At 41.1% G+C, this 18,117-nt stretch overlaps 1 protein-coding gene across 2 annotated transcripts in view; it reads right to left on the bottom strand.

The window, feature by feature from the left end:
* The window catches only part of smap1 (small ArfGAP 1), a 313,504-nt gene that overhangs the window by 50,386 nt on the left and 245,001 nt on the right, over positions 1-18,117 (bottom strand). For both annotated transcript variants that reach the window (XM_085996578.1, XM_085996577.1), the window contains one exon: positions 10,249-10,376. In XM_085996578.1, the coding sequence (XP_085852704.1) occupies positions 10,249-10,376 (128 nt within the window). The remainder of the gene's footprint in view (positions 1-10,248; positions 10,377-18,117) is intronic.

Here is an 18,117-nt window from a genome sequence, read left to right as displayed (position 1 = left end):
TGCATTGTGCAACCCACATGCATAACCTTTGGTCCCACCTGTATGCCAAAATTTTCCATTAACAAACTTTGTTGTTATTGGTTGACATTGGGCAAAAACTAAAAATAATTAATACCTTGAGCACTCCTAAGTGCATCTTCAATCAACATTACTAAAATGGATTATCTTGTCATTATCACATTGCACACAGCAAGCTCCCACAAACAGCAAAGTGGCTGCTGTTTTTCCTACCTTACAACAGTGACTACAATTCAAAAGTACTTTTTGGGCTGTAAAATGCTTTGGGACGTCCAAACGTTGTGAAACGCGCTATATAAATGCAAGTCTTTTTTTCTTCAATCTGCTTTTCATCCCTGAACAAAGCAATTTACTAAGAAAAATGCAGCGATAGAAAATTATTTTTTCTTACAACTAATCAGTTATCGCACCCTCCCCATTTACCTGGGCTTCCATTGGAAATTTAAAACTCCACTAAAATAGTTACATACTGTAAGAAATCTTGTAAAGGAAATAGCCATATTCCAAGAGATACACCATCCTATGAACGGAATGTTGACTTTATTAAAATATGAAAACTGGGTTTAAAAATCTAAAAGCCTCAATATGACACAGGTTGCAAACAGAACACAGGCTTTTGAGATAAGATCAGTTGTTAACACAAGCTGTAAACACCATAAGAGCTTTTGAAATGGGAATGGGTTATTGACAATAAAACAATGGCCCTATTGAAGCAAACCATTGGAGTTTCCAGAAAGTCTGCAGTTTGGGAGAAACACAATACCATTGCCCAGTTTAAAGTGTTGTAAACTAATACTCCAGGAAACAGAAACACAGAATATTAAAAAACCATGTGCCTTTGATAAAAGTAACATCAAATGAAAAACAGGAAACATAAGTCTGTAATATAACCAACTAAGATGGCTAGGAAAACAAACACCCTGGTTGAAGTGTTTTCAATTTACATATTGTAAAAGGTACAAAACAGAAGACTTTGTAGATATGACTTCAATAGATGACACCAAGCAATCACATTGTGTTTGTGTTGAACTTGGAACAGTTAGGAGACACAACGTCTGATTATAACCAGTTAAGCCAATATTAAGAATTGAACTGAAGCCTTTGTAAGAATGGCATCAAATAGATACATAAGTTATAACCGTTTTTTATTATACGTTTTGAACACCTAAACAACAGACAGGATTCTGAGAGTTGGCAGCTGAATTGACAATAAGAGTAGAAAGAATTCAATAGCGAATGACTAGAGATAATTAGCTTACATCAGCAGAAAACTTGAAAGAATAAACCACTAAAAAAAGGTATAAAAATAGAGCTTTTCAGATGGAAAGTCAGAAGTCGCTGGGAAGGGCAAGCAATTCTCAACTTCAGAGGCAGGCTCTAAGTTTTTAACTTGTTGAGGCTCGGGGATCAAGAGGTACTCTTATTTAATTTTGGTGGATTTTCTGGATTATAAATAACAAGAAATGTATAAATGTAATGAAGTTAAGATTTGAGAATAAGGATCTCTGAGAATAAGAAATGTAAGCTATTTGTATTTTGAACTGTTAAAGTCGCGATTGACTCATCAGCTGTTAACTATGTCGGTTCTTTAATAAATCTATATATTTTTTGAATTGTCTCAGAGTACTTCTGTATCAAACTCGCGAACTCAATTTCTGTACACTCTTGAGGAGTTGCAGAATTCTGGGTGGTTTTCCGGACCCTCATAATATCCAGAAGGTTACAGTCTAGTTAAACTTATTAAAAGCGCTATCTGGAAGACGGTAACATCTTCAAGTCGTTCCTTTCCTTTACAGAGAGATAACCTAAACTTTAGACCCAATTAAGCATCTTATAGAATTCGGCTATCTCTAACTTTAGTTGAAGGTGAATGTCTGGGGAATACACCTGATCTGGGGTAGCCCGAAAAGGGCGAGGATTAGTAATTATCCCTTCAATCTAAATATCCACCAATACATTGTATTCATTTATGTTTTTTCTTCCTTTTTCATATTAGTCACCAGTCAAGTAGCTGAGTGATCAATCAGAAAGTACCAGTCTCATTCAAACAGGGCTAGATTAACTGCTCTGCAGTCTAGCAAACAGCTAATTCTTTGCTGGCTTCTATCAAACATCTCTCAATTAACATTTTCCATATTAAATATGTTTTATCTTAACATAGAAATAAATATCTGACTTCTTCCCACTGGTGTTGCATGGGCCATCATAGAAACTTAACAGCACAGGAGGAGGCAATTCAGCCAGTCATGCCTGTGCTGGCTCTTTAAAAGAGGTGTGTTTATTCACGAATCCCTGCTTTTTGTCCGTAACCCTCCCTGTAAGTTCCTCATCCTCAAATACCTGTCCAACTCCCTTCTAAAATTATTTATGGAATCAGCTTCCACCATCTTTTCAGGTAGAGCGTTCCAGATCCCGACAACTCAGTGAAAAAATTCTCATCTCCCCTCTAGATCTTTTGCCAATGATTTTGGATCTATGACTTCTAGTTATTGACCCACTCGCCAGAGGGAATTGTTTTCTCGATCTACTCTATCAACACCTCTCCATCTTGAAAACCTCTATTAGGTCCCCTCTCAACCTTCTCTGTTCCAAGGAAAACAGTCCTAACTTTTCCAACCTCTCCTCATATCTGAAGTCCCTCATCCCTGGTAAAATCCTGGTAAACCTCTTCTGCACCTTTTCTAAGGCCTTTACATCTTTCCTGAAGTGTGGTGCCCAGAATAAAGTTCGACCTATGCTGGCAATATTAGAGTACACACACAATCTACTGGTCTGATCCAACTGGAGTTCAAATCTTAGCTTCTACTGATATCTGCAATTATAGTTCTAGGTGTACAGTAGATAGCAAGCATTAGCACATATTGGGAGAGGGGGAAAAAAACTGACGTCCCTCTCCACTTCTCTTAAGCATATCTCATCACTGAGGTAAGCATCTGCCCGAGTGCCCATGTATATGTCCATAGGATAGACTTTTCCAATGGAGGAACAGAGGTTAGCATGAATCATATAATTTTACAGCACAGAAGGCCATTTGACCCACTATGCCAATGCTGACTCCCAAAGATCTATCCCCTGTCTTTTTCCTATACCCTTGAACTTTTATTTCAAATACTTAATTATGGATTCCACTTCACTTCAGTAGGGCATCCCACATCTCTCTCTTTGTTCTTTTGATAATGATTTTAAATATATGCGTTCTAGTTATTTACACAAGTATTTGCTGGAATCCGTTTGGCAAGTGCAGGAAAAAAAGTCAGAAATCTCTAGTCCAGCTAGCCAATTTTTTTTTATTTTTTTAATTGCATATAGTTTGTGCTGACCCTCACTTGAAGTCTTGAGGCATGTCCAAACTACTCAAAGGACAGGACAAATGCAACTACCTTACAGATTAAGGTTTGGGCATTAGATATTTTCTAAGCAGGGGATTAAAAATAATTTAGAATTTTAAACCAAGGTTAAACAAGGTTATAGTGGGAGCTGATTATATAGAAACATAGAAGATAGGAGCAGGAGTAGGCCATTCAGCCCCTCGAGCCTGCTCCGCCATTCAATGCGATCATGGCCGATTATCCAAATTCAGTACCCGGTCCCTGCTTTCTCCCCATACCCCTTGATCCCTTTAGCCTTAAGAAATATATCCAACTCCTTCTTGAATATATTTAATTAATTGGCCTCTACTGCCTTCTGTGGTAGAGAATTCCACAGGTTCACCACTCTCTGGGTGAAGAAATTCCTCCTCATTTCTGTCCTAAATGGCCTACCCCTTATCCTTAGACTGTGACCCCTGGTTTTGGACTCTCCGACCATCGGGAACATCCTTACTGCATCTAGTCTGCCCAGTCCTGTCAGAATTTTATAAGTTTCAATGAGATCCCCTCTCATTCTTCTAAATTCCAACGAGTACAAGCCCAATCGACCCAATTTCTCTTCATACGTCATTCCTGCCATCCCAGGTATCAGCCTGGTGAATCTTCACTGAACTCCTTCCATGGCAAGAACATCCTTCCTCAGATAAGGCGACCAGAACTGCACACAATACTCAAGATGTGGTCTCACCAAGGCCCTGTACAACTGGAGCAAGACATCCTTGTTCCTGTACTCAAACCCTCTCGCTACGAAGGCCAACATACCAATTTGCCTTCTTAACCACCTGCTGCACCTGCAAGCTTACCTTCAGCGACTGGTGCACAAGGACACCCAGGTCTCGTTGCACTTCCCCTTCTCCCAATCTATTGCCATTCAGATAATAATCTGCCTTCCTGTTTTTGCCACCAAAGTGGATAACCTCACATTTATCCACATTATATTGCATCTGCCATGCATCTGCCCAATCACCCAACCTGTCCAAATCATCCTGGAGTTTCTCGGCATCCTCCTCACAGCATACACGCCCACCCAGCTTTGTGTCGTCTGCAAATTTGGAGATATTATATCTAGTTCCCTTGTCTAGATCATTCATATATATTGTGAATAGCTGGGGTCCAAGGACCGATCCCTGCTGTACCCCACTAGTCACTGCCTGCCACTCGGAAAAAGACCCGTTTATTCCAACTCTTTGCTTTCTGTCTGCCAACCAGTTCTCTATCCAAGTCAATACCTTGCCCCCAATCCCATGTGCCTTAACTTTACACGCTAATCTCTTATGTGGGACCTTATCGAAAGCCTTCTGAAAGTCCAAATACACCACATCCACTGGTTCTCCCTTATCTATTTTACCAGTTACATCCTCAAAAAATTCCAGTAGATTAGTCAAGCACGATTTACCTTTTGTAAATCCATGTTGACTTTGTCCGATCCTGTCACTGTTTTCCAAGTGCTCTGCTATTACATCTTTTATAATGGACTCTAGCATTTTCCCCACTACCGATGTCAGGCTTACAGGTCTGTAATTCCCCGTTTTCTCTCTACCACCTTTTGTAAATAGTGGGGTTACATTAGCTACCCTCCAATCCATGGGTACTGTTCCAGATTCCATCGAATGTTGGAAGATGATCAGCAATGCATCTACTATTTCTAGGGCCACTTCCTTAAGTACCCTAGGATGTAGATTATCAGGCCCTGGGGATTTATCGGCCTTCAATCCCATCAATTTCCCCAACACCATTTCCCTACAAATACTGATTTCTTTCAGTTCCTCCCTTTCATCAGACCCTATGTTCCCCGACATCTCTGGGAGGTTATTTGTGTCCTCCTTTGTGAAGACAGAACCAAAATATGTATTTAATTTGTCCGCCATTTCTTTGTTCCCCATTATAAATTTCCCTGATTCTGACCGCAAGGGACCTACGCTTGACTTCACCAATCTTTTTCTCGTCACATATCTATAAAAGCTTTTACAGTCAGTTTTTATGTTCCCTGCAAGCTTACTCTCATATTCTATTTTCCCCTTCTTAATTAATCCCTTTGTCCTCCTTTGCTGAATCCTAAACTGCTCCCAATCCTCAGATTTACTGCTTTTTCTGGCCAATTTATATGTCCTCTCCTTGGATTTTATGCTGTCCCTAATTTCCCTTGTTAGCCACGGTTGAGTCACCTTTTTTGTTTTATTTTTATGCCAAACTGGGATGAACAAATTCTGTAGTTCATCCATGCGGTCTTTGAATGTTTGCCATTGCCTATCCACCGTCAACCCTTTGAGTGACATTCCCCAATCAATCCTACCCAACTCGCGCCTCAGACCATCGTAGTTTCCTTTATTTAAATTCAGGACGCTAGTCTCCGAGTCAACTACAGGAAACTTTGGTTTATCCGGAGGTTAAAAGTCTGGAAAGCTCTATCTACCGGCAAAATTCAGGAGCTGTTTCCTGTAAGTTTTTTTTACTTCTCGTTGCTTTTCCCCCCCCCCCCAGTCAGGCTCTGCAAGGTCTGTAGCTAAGCAACAGCTTCAGCTAGAGACGCTTTTAAGCTGCAGCCGACTGTTTTGAAGCTGTTGCTAAGCAACAGGGTTTGTTGATTCACACGGAGCTGAATTCTGTCCACATTTGATCAGTCTGTTTAGAGGCTGGTCATGGGCTCTCTTCCTCCTCCATTCCACATCCCCTCCCCAACCATAGGAGAACTTGCTATGTTATAACACAAATTGATGACCTCCTGCTATATAGCAAAACACACTAGCCACTCTGATCACTATCAAATACAATTTTTTTTTTTTTTTTTTAATAAAAAGTACTCGTTTCACATACAATGTACGATCTACCCGATCATGAATTCTACCCATCTATCATAGAATCCTAGAAACTTACAGCGCAGGAGGTCGCCATTTGGTCCATCGTGCCTGAGCTGGGTCTTTGAAAGAACAGTCGCGTTTAGTCCCACATCCCCATTTTTGTCCGTAACCCTCTAAGTTTCTCATCCTCAAGTACCTGTCCAACTCTCTCACAATTATTTATGGAATCAGCTTCCACCATCTTAGAGGTAGAGCGCTCCAGATCCCGACAACTCAGTGGAAACATTTCTCCTCATCTCCACTCGAGATCTTTTGCAAATTATTTTCAATCTATGACCTCTAAGTTATTGACCAATCTGCTTACTCATTGCATCAATACATTTGAACTCTGCTCTAAAAATAATAACGTTAAAGAGCATTATAGACGCACAACAGATATGATTATTCCTCCTTCCCCAGTTCTACTACTCATTTTCAGTTACTCAGATTTCAAAATCAATCAATATTTTTATATATTAAACATATTTGAAAAAATTCAGCTGAAATCCATTACTCTAACTTACACAATGTGAAAGTGATTGACTAATTGAGAGTTTATTTAAATTTAGAATTGGACGAGAGTTTGTGGAGCACTGAATGGATGCAATCTTCTGACGGGAACATCCAGAGGAACACTGGACTTTGAATACATTTCAAACATTTTATATTATGGGTTGTAAGCTAGGTTTTACAGACTGATGGTGCTTTTCCCTCATTCCTTTTTTTGGAAACATACCCAGTTAGGCTGCAATCTGTAGCCAATGCAGATGTTATGCTGAAGCATTTGCATCAATTTTCATTACCTTGAGGTAATTTAAATAAATCTTTAGGTGTTCATTTTTATGCAACTCCTATAGTACCAAATGGCAAGTTCTGCAGCACAGGTTCATATTTTATTTCCATTTTCCTTGATCTTACCAATTTTTAAATCAAAGCCTCTTTTCCCCCACGCATCCTCCCACAGTTGGAGGGCAGACAAGCAAGTTGCAGACTCCCACACAACTGCCAGTCACAACAGTGTTTCATGCTACGCTGTTGAGAAGCAGTTTTATTAGGCAGACAATTTCTTAAGTGAGAGACAGTCAAATGCTCTCCTTAACCCCATACCCATTTAAAAAAATCAAAGCAGCATTCCACCTGTCTGTCTTGTCAAGCAAGTGAAGTTATATATTACAAGGTACCCGATTACATTTTATTAGTCATATTAAAGTTTGGAGTTAAACACTGAACCCAGTTCCTTCAAAATAGGAAGTACAACAGTTTCACCAAACATAGCACCAACATGAGGAGAAATAAAAAAAGTTAATAGCTCACTCATGCATCTAGAAATGTACCCCTTTTATACAACCCCTGCCCAATTCCAAATGCTCAAAATCAGCTAGAGTTTAAATTGCAAATCAAGGGGGCATGGTGGTTAAAATGAGATCCTTTCATTTTTTTTTCCAACCATGGTTTAAATTCAGAAGAGGGGGGTGGAAAATCTCCTCTCCAAGCAGTGTTTGGGATCTTAACTCCATTCTAGGAGGGATAAGCTAACAACACAATCCAAACAGCAGGGTCACACCTGTGCCAGAAAACATTACCTACATAATAGGGTCTTCATTCTTCAAATGATTTGTATTCTCCACACACTACAGGACTAGCTTGGTTTAGCTACACAAACAGGTCATCATGATGTTAAACGTAAAAGTTAAAATGAATCTATTTTTAGTTCCAGACCAACACTGTTGCAGGGGATGGATGGTGAAATCATCATAGTGTGCGAAGGAAGCATCAGGCATCTTCCACACCATAGGAGAATACCAAAGTTGTACAATTCAGAAAGTCGGGTCTCTACAGAGGAGCCACATCAGTTACTGTGACTGATCTGCCAAGGACATTAAGGTCCCAATTGAGAACTGGACACCATTTGCAAATAGAATGTATAAAAAGATCAATGGATGCCCCCACTATGGACCCAAACACAGAGTTGAAGAGTTAGAACTTCTTATAGCTGACTGTGAAGCCCAGCTCCTGAATAGTATTCAATGTTTGTTGTACAGTTATGCACACAGATTACAGGCGAAGGGTTCTGATGAGTAAATTGTGCAGCTATGGGTATACAAGAATGTTGAATCCTAAGTTGTACTGATACCACAGACAAGCATTTTTTAAAAACCGTGGATTCTGAGGAAAAGCTAACAGGTTGTACGGATAGCTTTGCCCCTGGAATCTGAATCTGAGAAACATTCAACGACATTCTTGTATGGCAATATGGAAGCAGGCACCGTTTAAATGACTAAACTGCCAACCAAGCAACTTCACTTCCTGGCCCCCAGGCTAGATCATATTGTAAACTGTTCTCTCCCCTCAGATACTGTCCCTCTCAAATCTGCCATCACCCCTCTCCTCAAAGAACCCACCATTGACCCCTCTGTCCAAGCAAACTACTGTCCAATCACCAACCTTCCTTTCCTCTCCAAATGCCTTGAACATGTTGCTGCCTCTTAAATCCAGACATCTTTCCCACAATCACACATCTTGTCCACACCATCCTCCTCCAACGCCTCTCCTCCGTTGTCCAGCTGAGTGAACTCCCCTCGCCTGGTTCCACTCCTGCCTATCCAGTAGTAGCCAGATAATCTCCTGCAATGACTTCTCTTCTGGCTCCCGCTCCTGCCCCGTTACTTCTGGAGTCTCTTAAGGATCTATACTTGACCCCCTCCTATTTCTCGTCTACATGCTGCCCCTCGGTGAAATTATCCAAAAAAAACATCAGATGCTATGTGTTCGTTGATGACACCCAGCTCTACTTCATCACCTCTCTAAACGCTGCCACTACCAGATTGCTTGCCCAACATCTAGTCCTGGGTGAGCCGAAATTGCCTACAATTAAACATTGGGACGACTGAAGTCATCTTCTTTGGTACCCCCCCACCACAAACTCCGTTCCCTAGCTACCGATTCGAAACCCCTCCCTGACCTGTCTCAGGCTGAACCAGACTGTTGGCAACCTCGGCGTCCTACTTGACCCAGAGCTGATCTTCCAACCCCATATCCTCTCCATCACCAAGGCCACTTACTTTCACCTCCGTAATATCATCCCTCTCAACCCTTGCCTCAGCCCATCGACTGCTAAAATCCTCATCCATGATTATCTCTAGACTTGTCTATTCCAATGCTCTCCTGTCTAGCCTGCCATATTTCACCCTCCATAAACTTAAGCTTAAACCCTAGTTCCCCTCCAAGTCTCACACAATCCTGACTCAGAAATATATCGCTGTTCCTCCATTGTTGCCGAGTCAAAATCCTGGAACTCCCTACCTAACAGATCTGTTGTTGTACCTTCACCACACTGACTGCAGAGGTTCTAGAAGGTGGCTCACTACCATCTTCTCAAGGGCAACAAATGTTGGCCTTGGCTGTGACTCCCACATCCTGAGAATGAATAAATAGAAAGAAAGCAGAAATCCGACGCCAGATGCTTCCCTATGCACAGGGAAGGTAAAACTAGTTGTAGTCCTCTGCTGGTTGAGAGAGTGGCAGTGGAGATGGCCTGGGACTAGAATGTACCTCTTGGTTGCATGATCTGGGAGAATAGAAAAAGTCTCTGCTCAAATAATAAAGTGAAAAATAAAAATTCAAATTCCCTTGCACTATAGTTTCTAACTGTACTAGCCATCTTCAGGAGTGAAAGCTGAACTGTTAATTATTCAGTCTTCCCACCTCAACCCATCATAAATCAGCTGCTAGTATTTCACAGCAAAAATCCCACCATACACACTATACTAAAACAGTTTGCCATAAACCTGCAGTGCCTCAAGTACTATAGGTGAACAAAATCCAAAATGTTGCAAAATTATTCAACATAAATAGTAGTCAGCAAAATGTTGAGGCTGTCACTTGTCAAGTGAAGTGAATAAAAACAACCTCTGGTAATTAAAGAAACAGATGTAGTGGGAAACCTGAAAACATGTTCCCTCTTTTTCCCCCCCCAAATTGGGGAAACATAGTAAATAGACCCAAAGATAATGTTTCCAGCTTACCTGATGTAACTGTGTGTCTGATGTTGGAAGGGGATTGGATACCATGGGGCCAAAAATATCAAGGTCATCATTCAAGGTTGTGCTCGAAGTGGTGCTGCCATTAGCAATAGGAGCTTCAATAGGAGTATCTTGATGGGAGAAAAGCAGACAGTGTAAGTTCACCAATGCACAACAGAAAATAGGCTTTGCAGGCTGCTTGTAACATCTGTTGGAAAGTAAATAGGAGGATGCTCTTTTTATTCCAAACAATAGGTTGTGCCAAACAATATTTATGTCAAATAAAAAATCACGTTTCAATTACCATTTCAAAATAAGATTACATCAATACATATGTAGTTTGCCCTTGCAAGCTACTCCTTACCCCTAATAGTTCAGTAACAGTCTACTGAACTCTCAATTTTTAGTCCATAGCCCGATTACAAAAATTGGATCGCTAGTGGAGCAGCCAGTATGACGTAACCAGCTAATGGGACCCGAGGGTCCTGTGTTTCTCTGCTGATCACAACTGATCAGAGCATTTGCTGGCAATTGATAATAGTGAAATCCCACAAATGTTTCTTTAGGGAGTAACTATGCATGACACTAGGCAGATTATCTAAATGGCAATAGATTGGGAGAAGGGGAAGTGCAACGAGACCTGGGCGTCCTTGTGCACCAGTCGCTGAAAGTAAGCATGCAGGTGCAGTAGGTGGTTAAGAAGGCAAATGGTATGTTGGCCTTCGTAGCAAGAGGGTTTGAGTACAGGAACAAGGATGTCTTGCTGCAGTTGTACAGGGCCTTGGTGAGGCCACATCTTGAGTAGTGTGCGCAGTTTTGGTCGCCTTATCTAAAGAATGATGTTTTTGCCATGGAAGGAGCGCAGCGAAGATTCACCAGGCTGATACCTGGGATGGCAGGAATGACGTATGAGGAGAGATTGGGTCGATTGGGCTTGTACTCGCTGGAGTTTAGAAGAATGAGAGGGGATCTCATCGAAACTTATAAAATTCTAACAGGACTAGACAGACTAGATGCTGGAAGGATGTTCCCGATGGTCGGGGAGTCCAGAACCAGGGGTCACAGTCTAAGGATAAGGGGTAAGCCATTTAGGACAGAGATGAGGTGGAATTTCTTCACCCAGAGAGTGGTGAACCTGTGGAATTCTCTGTCAAAGAAGGCAGTAGAGGCCAATTCATTAAATATATTCCAGAAGGAGTTCGATATATTTCTTAAGGCTAAAGGGATCAAGGGATATGGAGAGAAGGCAGGAACAGGGTACTGAATTTGGATGATCAGCCATGATCTCATTGAATGGCGGAGCAGGCTCGAGGGCCCGAATGGCCTACTCCTGCTCCTATCTTCTATGTTTCTATGACACTATTGTTAGGCTTCACTTTAAGTGAAAGTTAATGTCAGCCCTCCAAGGATGCATAACAGAAGCCATTACTTTGGCAAAGAGAGCATTTAGCTGCCAGGCTTCCCATGAAGAAACACCAACAGTGCTTAAGCTATAATGGCATTCTAAATACCTTTAATGTCTGCGAGTGTCAAGGAAAACTTTAAAGCATCCAAAAAAGATCAGGAAAAGTAAACTGACGCAATACTTTTTATTATTAAGGAGACAAAGTATTTGTATCCAACAGTGCAAAACCCATTAACACCATTCTTAAATATCACTGCTGGCGTGAGACAAGTCAACAAATTCTTGAATCTGGATGATTTTCAGATATAGGACCACTGGTGAAAATGGAAAATTAAAACTAGAATTTTTCATCCTGGACATTCAACAAAAAACACAGGAGAGAATTCTTTCAAGACTATAACCTAATCTCAGGGTTGAAGCTGTACAGCGTATAAATTCTGAAATTAGACTGGAGATTTGTTTGCTGTTATGCATTATACAAACAAATCTAAGACCTAGGATGAAGAAAATTCTAAGTTACTGGGAAAGTGTATAGGATACTGAATATTTTGGATTTAGTGGCCTAAAAACTGATTTAAAGTAACTTATTTATAGCTCTTATATACTTCCACTAAATATCAATTCCTAATTGAGAAGGAAGGGGAATAGGAAGAGGAATAATACTGATGTGTCCTTGTGGGAAAGGGCCAATGGATAGAACTGGACAATATTCTATACAATTACCCCTTAACACAACACCTTCAGGTGATTGTCACTTAAAAGATCCAGGCGCCGATTTTGATTTCTCTACTGAGTTTTTTTTTTTTTTTGGAGGGAATGGGGCAAGAGAGAGACCAAAATCAAAATGAAGGATTTACTGCTCTGATCCCATCTTGAAGCAGGCCGGGAAATAGGTGTCCTGGAGGGAGTCTCAGTGATGTATTTAAATTGGGGTTGTATGACATAGTACCCAGATACAATTTTGAAGCACAAATAGAATAATAGAAATTTACGGCACAGAAGGAGGCCATTCAGCCATCATCTCTGCACCGATCAAAAAAGAGCTATCCAGCCTAATCCCACTTTCCAGCTCTTGGTCCGTAGCCTTGCAGTTTACGACACCTCAAGTGCACATCCAAGTACTTTTTAAATGGGCAAATGTGGGAAGTCACACAACACCAGGTTATAGTCCAACAGCTTTATTTGAAATCACAAGCTTTCGGAGCGCAAGCTTTCAGGTGACGAAGAAGCAGCGCTCCGAAAGCTTGTGATTTCAAATAAAGCTGTTGGACTATAACCTGGTGTTGTGTGACTTCCCACATTTGTCCACCCTAGTCCAACACCGGCATCTCCACATCATTTTTAAATGGGATGAGCGTTTCTGCCTCTACCACCCTTTCAGGAAGTGAGTTTCAGATCCCCACCACCCTCTGGGTGAAAAAGTTCTCCTCAACTCCCTTCTAATCCTTCTACCAATTACTTTAAATCTATGTCCCCTGGTTATTAACCTCTCAGCTAAGGGAAATAGTTCCTTCCTATCCACTCTATCTAGCCCCCTCATAATTTTATACACCTCAATTAAGTCTCCCCTCAGGCTCCTCTGTTCCAAAGAAAACAAACCCAGCCTATCCAATCTTTCCTCATAGCTAAAATTCTCCAGCCCTGGCAACATCCTCGTAAATCTCCTCTGTACCCTCTCTAGTGCAATCACATCTTTCCTGCAATGTGGTGACCAGACTGTACGCAGTACTCGAGCTGCGGCCTAACTCGTGTTTTATAAAGTTCACGCATAACCTCCCTGCTCTTATATTCCATGTCTCAGCTAATAAAGGAAAGTATCCCGTATGCCTTCTTAACCACCTTATCTACCTGCCCTACTACCTTCATGGATCTGTGGGCATGCACTCCAAGGTCCCTCTGTGCAAGCCCTGTCCACTGGATCTGTATGTAAAATGGGCATACTAGCCATCTTTAAAGCGCCTGCTGGAAACCACTCCTAAACTGTCACGTGAGTGTTAAGAATTTTCTGAGGTCAAGAAGAGCATGAATAATCTTCCTGTGGCTCCACAAACTTCTTCCCACCCGCTGCCAAACCTTCTACGCCTCTGCCTCCCCACCCCTTCCCGATCACCCGGCCTTCAACATTAAATCAAAACTCTTTTTAGCGCTGGCAACTTGCCGGTTTTAATTAAATGATGCCCAACCCTGAAATAAGCTCGGTCTGCCGGGGAACTTCATCAGGCAGGCAGTGAGCTCACTGTGCACTGTGTAGGAGTCATGCGGAAATCGAGCCTCTCCAGCTCCTTCCACGGGCCAGATGATAAAGGCATCAGCAACAATTACAGCAATCAGAAGGGCCAGGTTGAATTTTAAGTTCTTGATTTCAGTTGATGTGGTAGTCGAGGTACCATAATTCAATTTGTAACCCCTAGTTAGGGAGAGAAAAATTAGCCAGCGTTCCTGCTCCTAATTATTACCCTGTGATCGCTACTGGAAAGTAGGCGTCTTTAGGGTCAGTGTGGACAGGATTGGGCCTGAGCTTGATATTTCCCCATGGTCACAGCCTTCCAACATTCACGGTCTAGATGCACACATGAAGAATTGGCACTTTATCAAAGTACCCATAGAATGTTCAAGATTGAATAGATACAGAAGACTTCCATGATCAAGATCTGAAACCTTCATAAAAGCCATCAAGCTATTCAAGAGAGGAATGAAATCTTTAAATATTTCACATAGGCCTACTCTAACAAGCCCTCTATGAAGAAAAGATGAAGAAGCTGATTGACCCTTAAGAACAGTACTGACTTGAAATTATCTAACCCTCCCTTACTTTTCACAACACTGAAAAATTACATACAATAAATAACGCCGTCACTCCTTACTTAGTGGCATGCAGGCTGGTCTGCTGGACAGAATTGTTATTTGACTTAGAAGCTCATTCTTCAGCAGCACAGATCTCAAAGATAGCCATCATGAAGACCAATTTAGGTACAGGAAACTTTCGATTTACCGGCACCTAAATAACCGGAAATCTCGGTTAACCGGCAAAATTCAGGAGTAGGTTCAGGTAAGTTTTACTTCATATTACTTGCCTTCCTCGATCTGTTGCTGTGCAATTGGGTGTGGCTGCAGCTGTTGCTAAGCTACAGATACGCTTGGAACTTGTGGCCATTGTTCTGCACCTGCTTTATACGGAGCTCTCAGCATCTTTTACTATAGCTCTCGGTTATCCGGAATTTTTGATGAACCGGCACCACGTCGGTCCCGTCAGTGCCGGATAAAAAAAAGTTTCCTGTAGCTTTAATTTAGTTATGGTCTTAGAAGCAAAATTAATGGGAGAATCAGGAGAATTTTGTAGAGGAGCTACTTGGCTTTTTATTATCCTATTCAACACGGTTCCTGATTGAAAAAAATTGTAACTGTTTCGCTTGCAAGAAAGCTCTCTCTAATTTTCCCAACCTTAAATCAGGATGTTACTACCAAACATGGGAAATCCCTTCTGGAATGAATCAACTGCCCATAGGCTTTCAACTGTCTGGAAATAGGGGAGGAAAAATGCTCTGGCAAAAAGAAACTTATGCACAAAGTGCATTGGTGTTGATCAAATCCATGCAAACAATGCATTCAATCCTAAATCCCTCAGCTTTGCCAGAATCACAGACTGCCCCTTTAAGGAATTCAAATGTATTAGATAGAATTCTGTAATAGTAACTGGAACAGGAGCTTGCGCTATACTACAAAACCCCAAACCAAAAATGCTTGGCTGAAAAGTAGACTCCGAAATTAAAGAAAATTGTCCTCTGGTTTTCACAGGGATGGTCCAATGCCAGAGACCACTTACACACCACTCAGAGCTATGAAAAGCAATCCAATAATTGAAGCAACATAATGTCTTATGAGAGTTGGAAGGCTCCCATAATTAGCTGGGTTCCTCTTCAAAATCTGCCTCCATGCTAAATACTAAAACCAAATTAGAAAAATTAGCTTTTAACTACTGCAAAATGTTGGTCTTTGTAGCAAAAACAACAAAGTCAGCTCAACGACCAGGCACAGATTCATAGGAAAAACTGAATACTGGGATGTCATACCGACAAGACAATAATCTAGGATAATTTAAGTCTCATATGATCGACATGAAAGGCAGTGTAGCTTAAACCAGAAAAAAGTGTTTTGCCACATATTCTTAGAATAAGCTCTGAGCTATCCAGCAAATCACTTAAAAAAATATTTTTATTGAGTGGATTTTTGATGGTTTAGGATTAAAGGCTATGAAGGCTCACAAGCCACAATAGAGTAGAGTAGAGCTCTCATCTATAATTTAACTGTTTTTTAAATCTATAACTTTAATGAATTGTAGAATTGCATACGAGAACTAATGACGGTGTAAAATACCGACTCAATAGGATGCAGCTGCTGAGAGTAGTGAAATGTATGAACTTGAACTAGAATTCATCAAGAAACAGAACATTAATAATGAACACTCACTTTCTATGTATCTGATTAATATTTCTTTGGAAAGGAGGAAAATATATTTTGTTTGAAGTCTCTTCCTCTCTGATGTTGTTAATGGCCCAGATTTTGCAGTGGTAATGATGAAACAGTCAGTGTTCGCCATCATTACCCCTCTGAAACTGACCACAACTTCAGGATTTAGCGCATGCGCAGATAAACACAGTAATCCTGAAGTTGCGGTCAGACAATCCCAGCTCCACCACAGGCTGCGCTGTGGCACTCTCCATAGCTGGCAATCAGTGAAACCACTTGAATTGATGAAAATTTAAGCTTTTCCGTTCTAATATCGCTGTTAAACACCCCATAAAATGTTAAGCCTTGTTGGACTAGGTTCTGAAAAACTAATTTAATATTTGTGGTGTGTCAAATTTCTCCATTATGATAAAAATTACTGGTTTTAAACAAAAACATTATTTTAAGTTTATAATATGTCAGCTTCTACCTTAACTCCATGTGCATGTGTATGTCCCAATCTTTATTTCTCTAAAAAATTTAAAAAGTGAACTGATAGTGTTTTTTTATTTCCTGGTTTACTGTGAGAATTCTTCAATGATTGGCTGCTTAGACAGTTGGCCAACATCCTTGCGGGGAGGGGGTTTAAAACTAACTTGGCAGGGGGATGGCATACAGAGTGGAGCTATAGTAGGGGGTGATGCACAGCCAAATATAAAGGAAAAAACAAGTCAGTCTGGAAGGCAGAGCAAATACGTAACGGCACAAGCGAGTATGGCAAGGCTGGATGGCATTTATTTTAATACAAAGGAGTCGAACGAGTAAGACAGATGAATTGAGGGTGTTGATGAACACATGGGAATATGATATTGTTGCTATCACAGAGACACGGTTGGGGGGTGGGGGGAGGACTGGCAGCTCAACATTCCGGGGTATAGAATCTTCAGGCGAGACAGAGGGGGGTGTAAAAGAGGAGAGGGTGTCGCAATATTAATCAAAGAGTCAATTACTGCAGTAAGGAGCGATGATATCTTAGCAGGCTCCTCTAAAAAGACCATGTGGGTAGAAATTAAAAACAAAAAAGGGGGCAAGCACTTTGCTGGGAGTGTACTATAGGCCCCCAAACAGTCAGGGGGAGATAAAGGAACAGATATGTAAGCAAATCTCAGAAGTGTAGAAATAATAGGGTAATAATAGTAGGGGATTTCAACTTCCCCAATATTAACTGGGATAGTCAGAGTGTAAAAGGCTTAGAGGGTGCGGAATTCTTAAAGTGCATCCAGGAGAGTTTTTTGAGCCAGCATGTAGAAAGTCCTACAAGAGAGGGGGCGGTACTGGACCTAATTCTAGGGAATGTAGCCAGGCAAGTGGTAGAAGTGTCAGTAGGAGAGCATTTTGGTGACAGTGACCATAATTCGGTGAGATTTAAGGCAGTCATGGAAAGGGACAAAGATGGACCGGAAATAAAGGTTCAAAATTGGGGGAAGGCCTATTTTAATATGATAAGGCAGGATCTGGCCAAAGTAGACTGGGATCAGCTACTTGTAGGAAAATCCACATCAGAGCAGTGGGAGTCATTCAGAAAGGAAATAGAGAGAGTACAGCGCCAACATGTTCCCGTAAAGGTCAAGGGAGGGACCAACAAGTCCAGGGAACCCTGGATGTTAAGGGATATACAAGAATGGATTAGGGAAAAAAAGGGAGACAAAGGACTAAAAACAGTGGAAGCCATAGAGGAGTATAGAAAGTGCAGGGGGGTACTTAAAAAAGAAATTAGGAGAGTGAAGAGGGGACATGAAAAAACACTGGCAGGCAAAATAAAGGAAAATCCCATGGTGTTTTATAAGTATATTAAGGGCAAGAGGATAACCAGGGAAAGAGTAAGGCCCATTAGGGACCAAAGTGGCAATCTGTGTGTAGAGCCGGAAGATGTAGGTGAGGTTTTAAATTAATATTTTACATCTGTGTTCACTATGGAGAAGGACGACGTAGGCATAGAAATCAGGCAGGGGGATTGTGAT

Source organism: Somniosus microcephalus, chromosome 9, assembly GCF_052327205.1.
Source record: "Somniosus microcephalus isolate GS21.2 chromosome 9, FLI_Smic_1.0, whole genome shotgun sequence".
Lineage (NCBI taxonomy): Eukaryota > Metazoa > Chordata > Chondrichthyes > Squaliformes > Somniosidae > Somniosus > Somniosus microcephalus.
The sequence above is the reverse complement of the archived record's forward strand: the minus strand, read 5'-3'. Positions and strand labels throughout refer to the sequence as shown.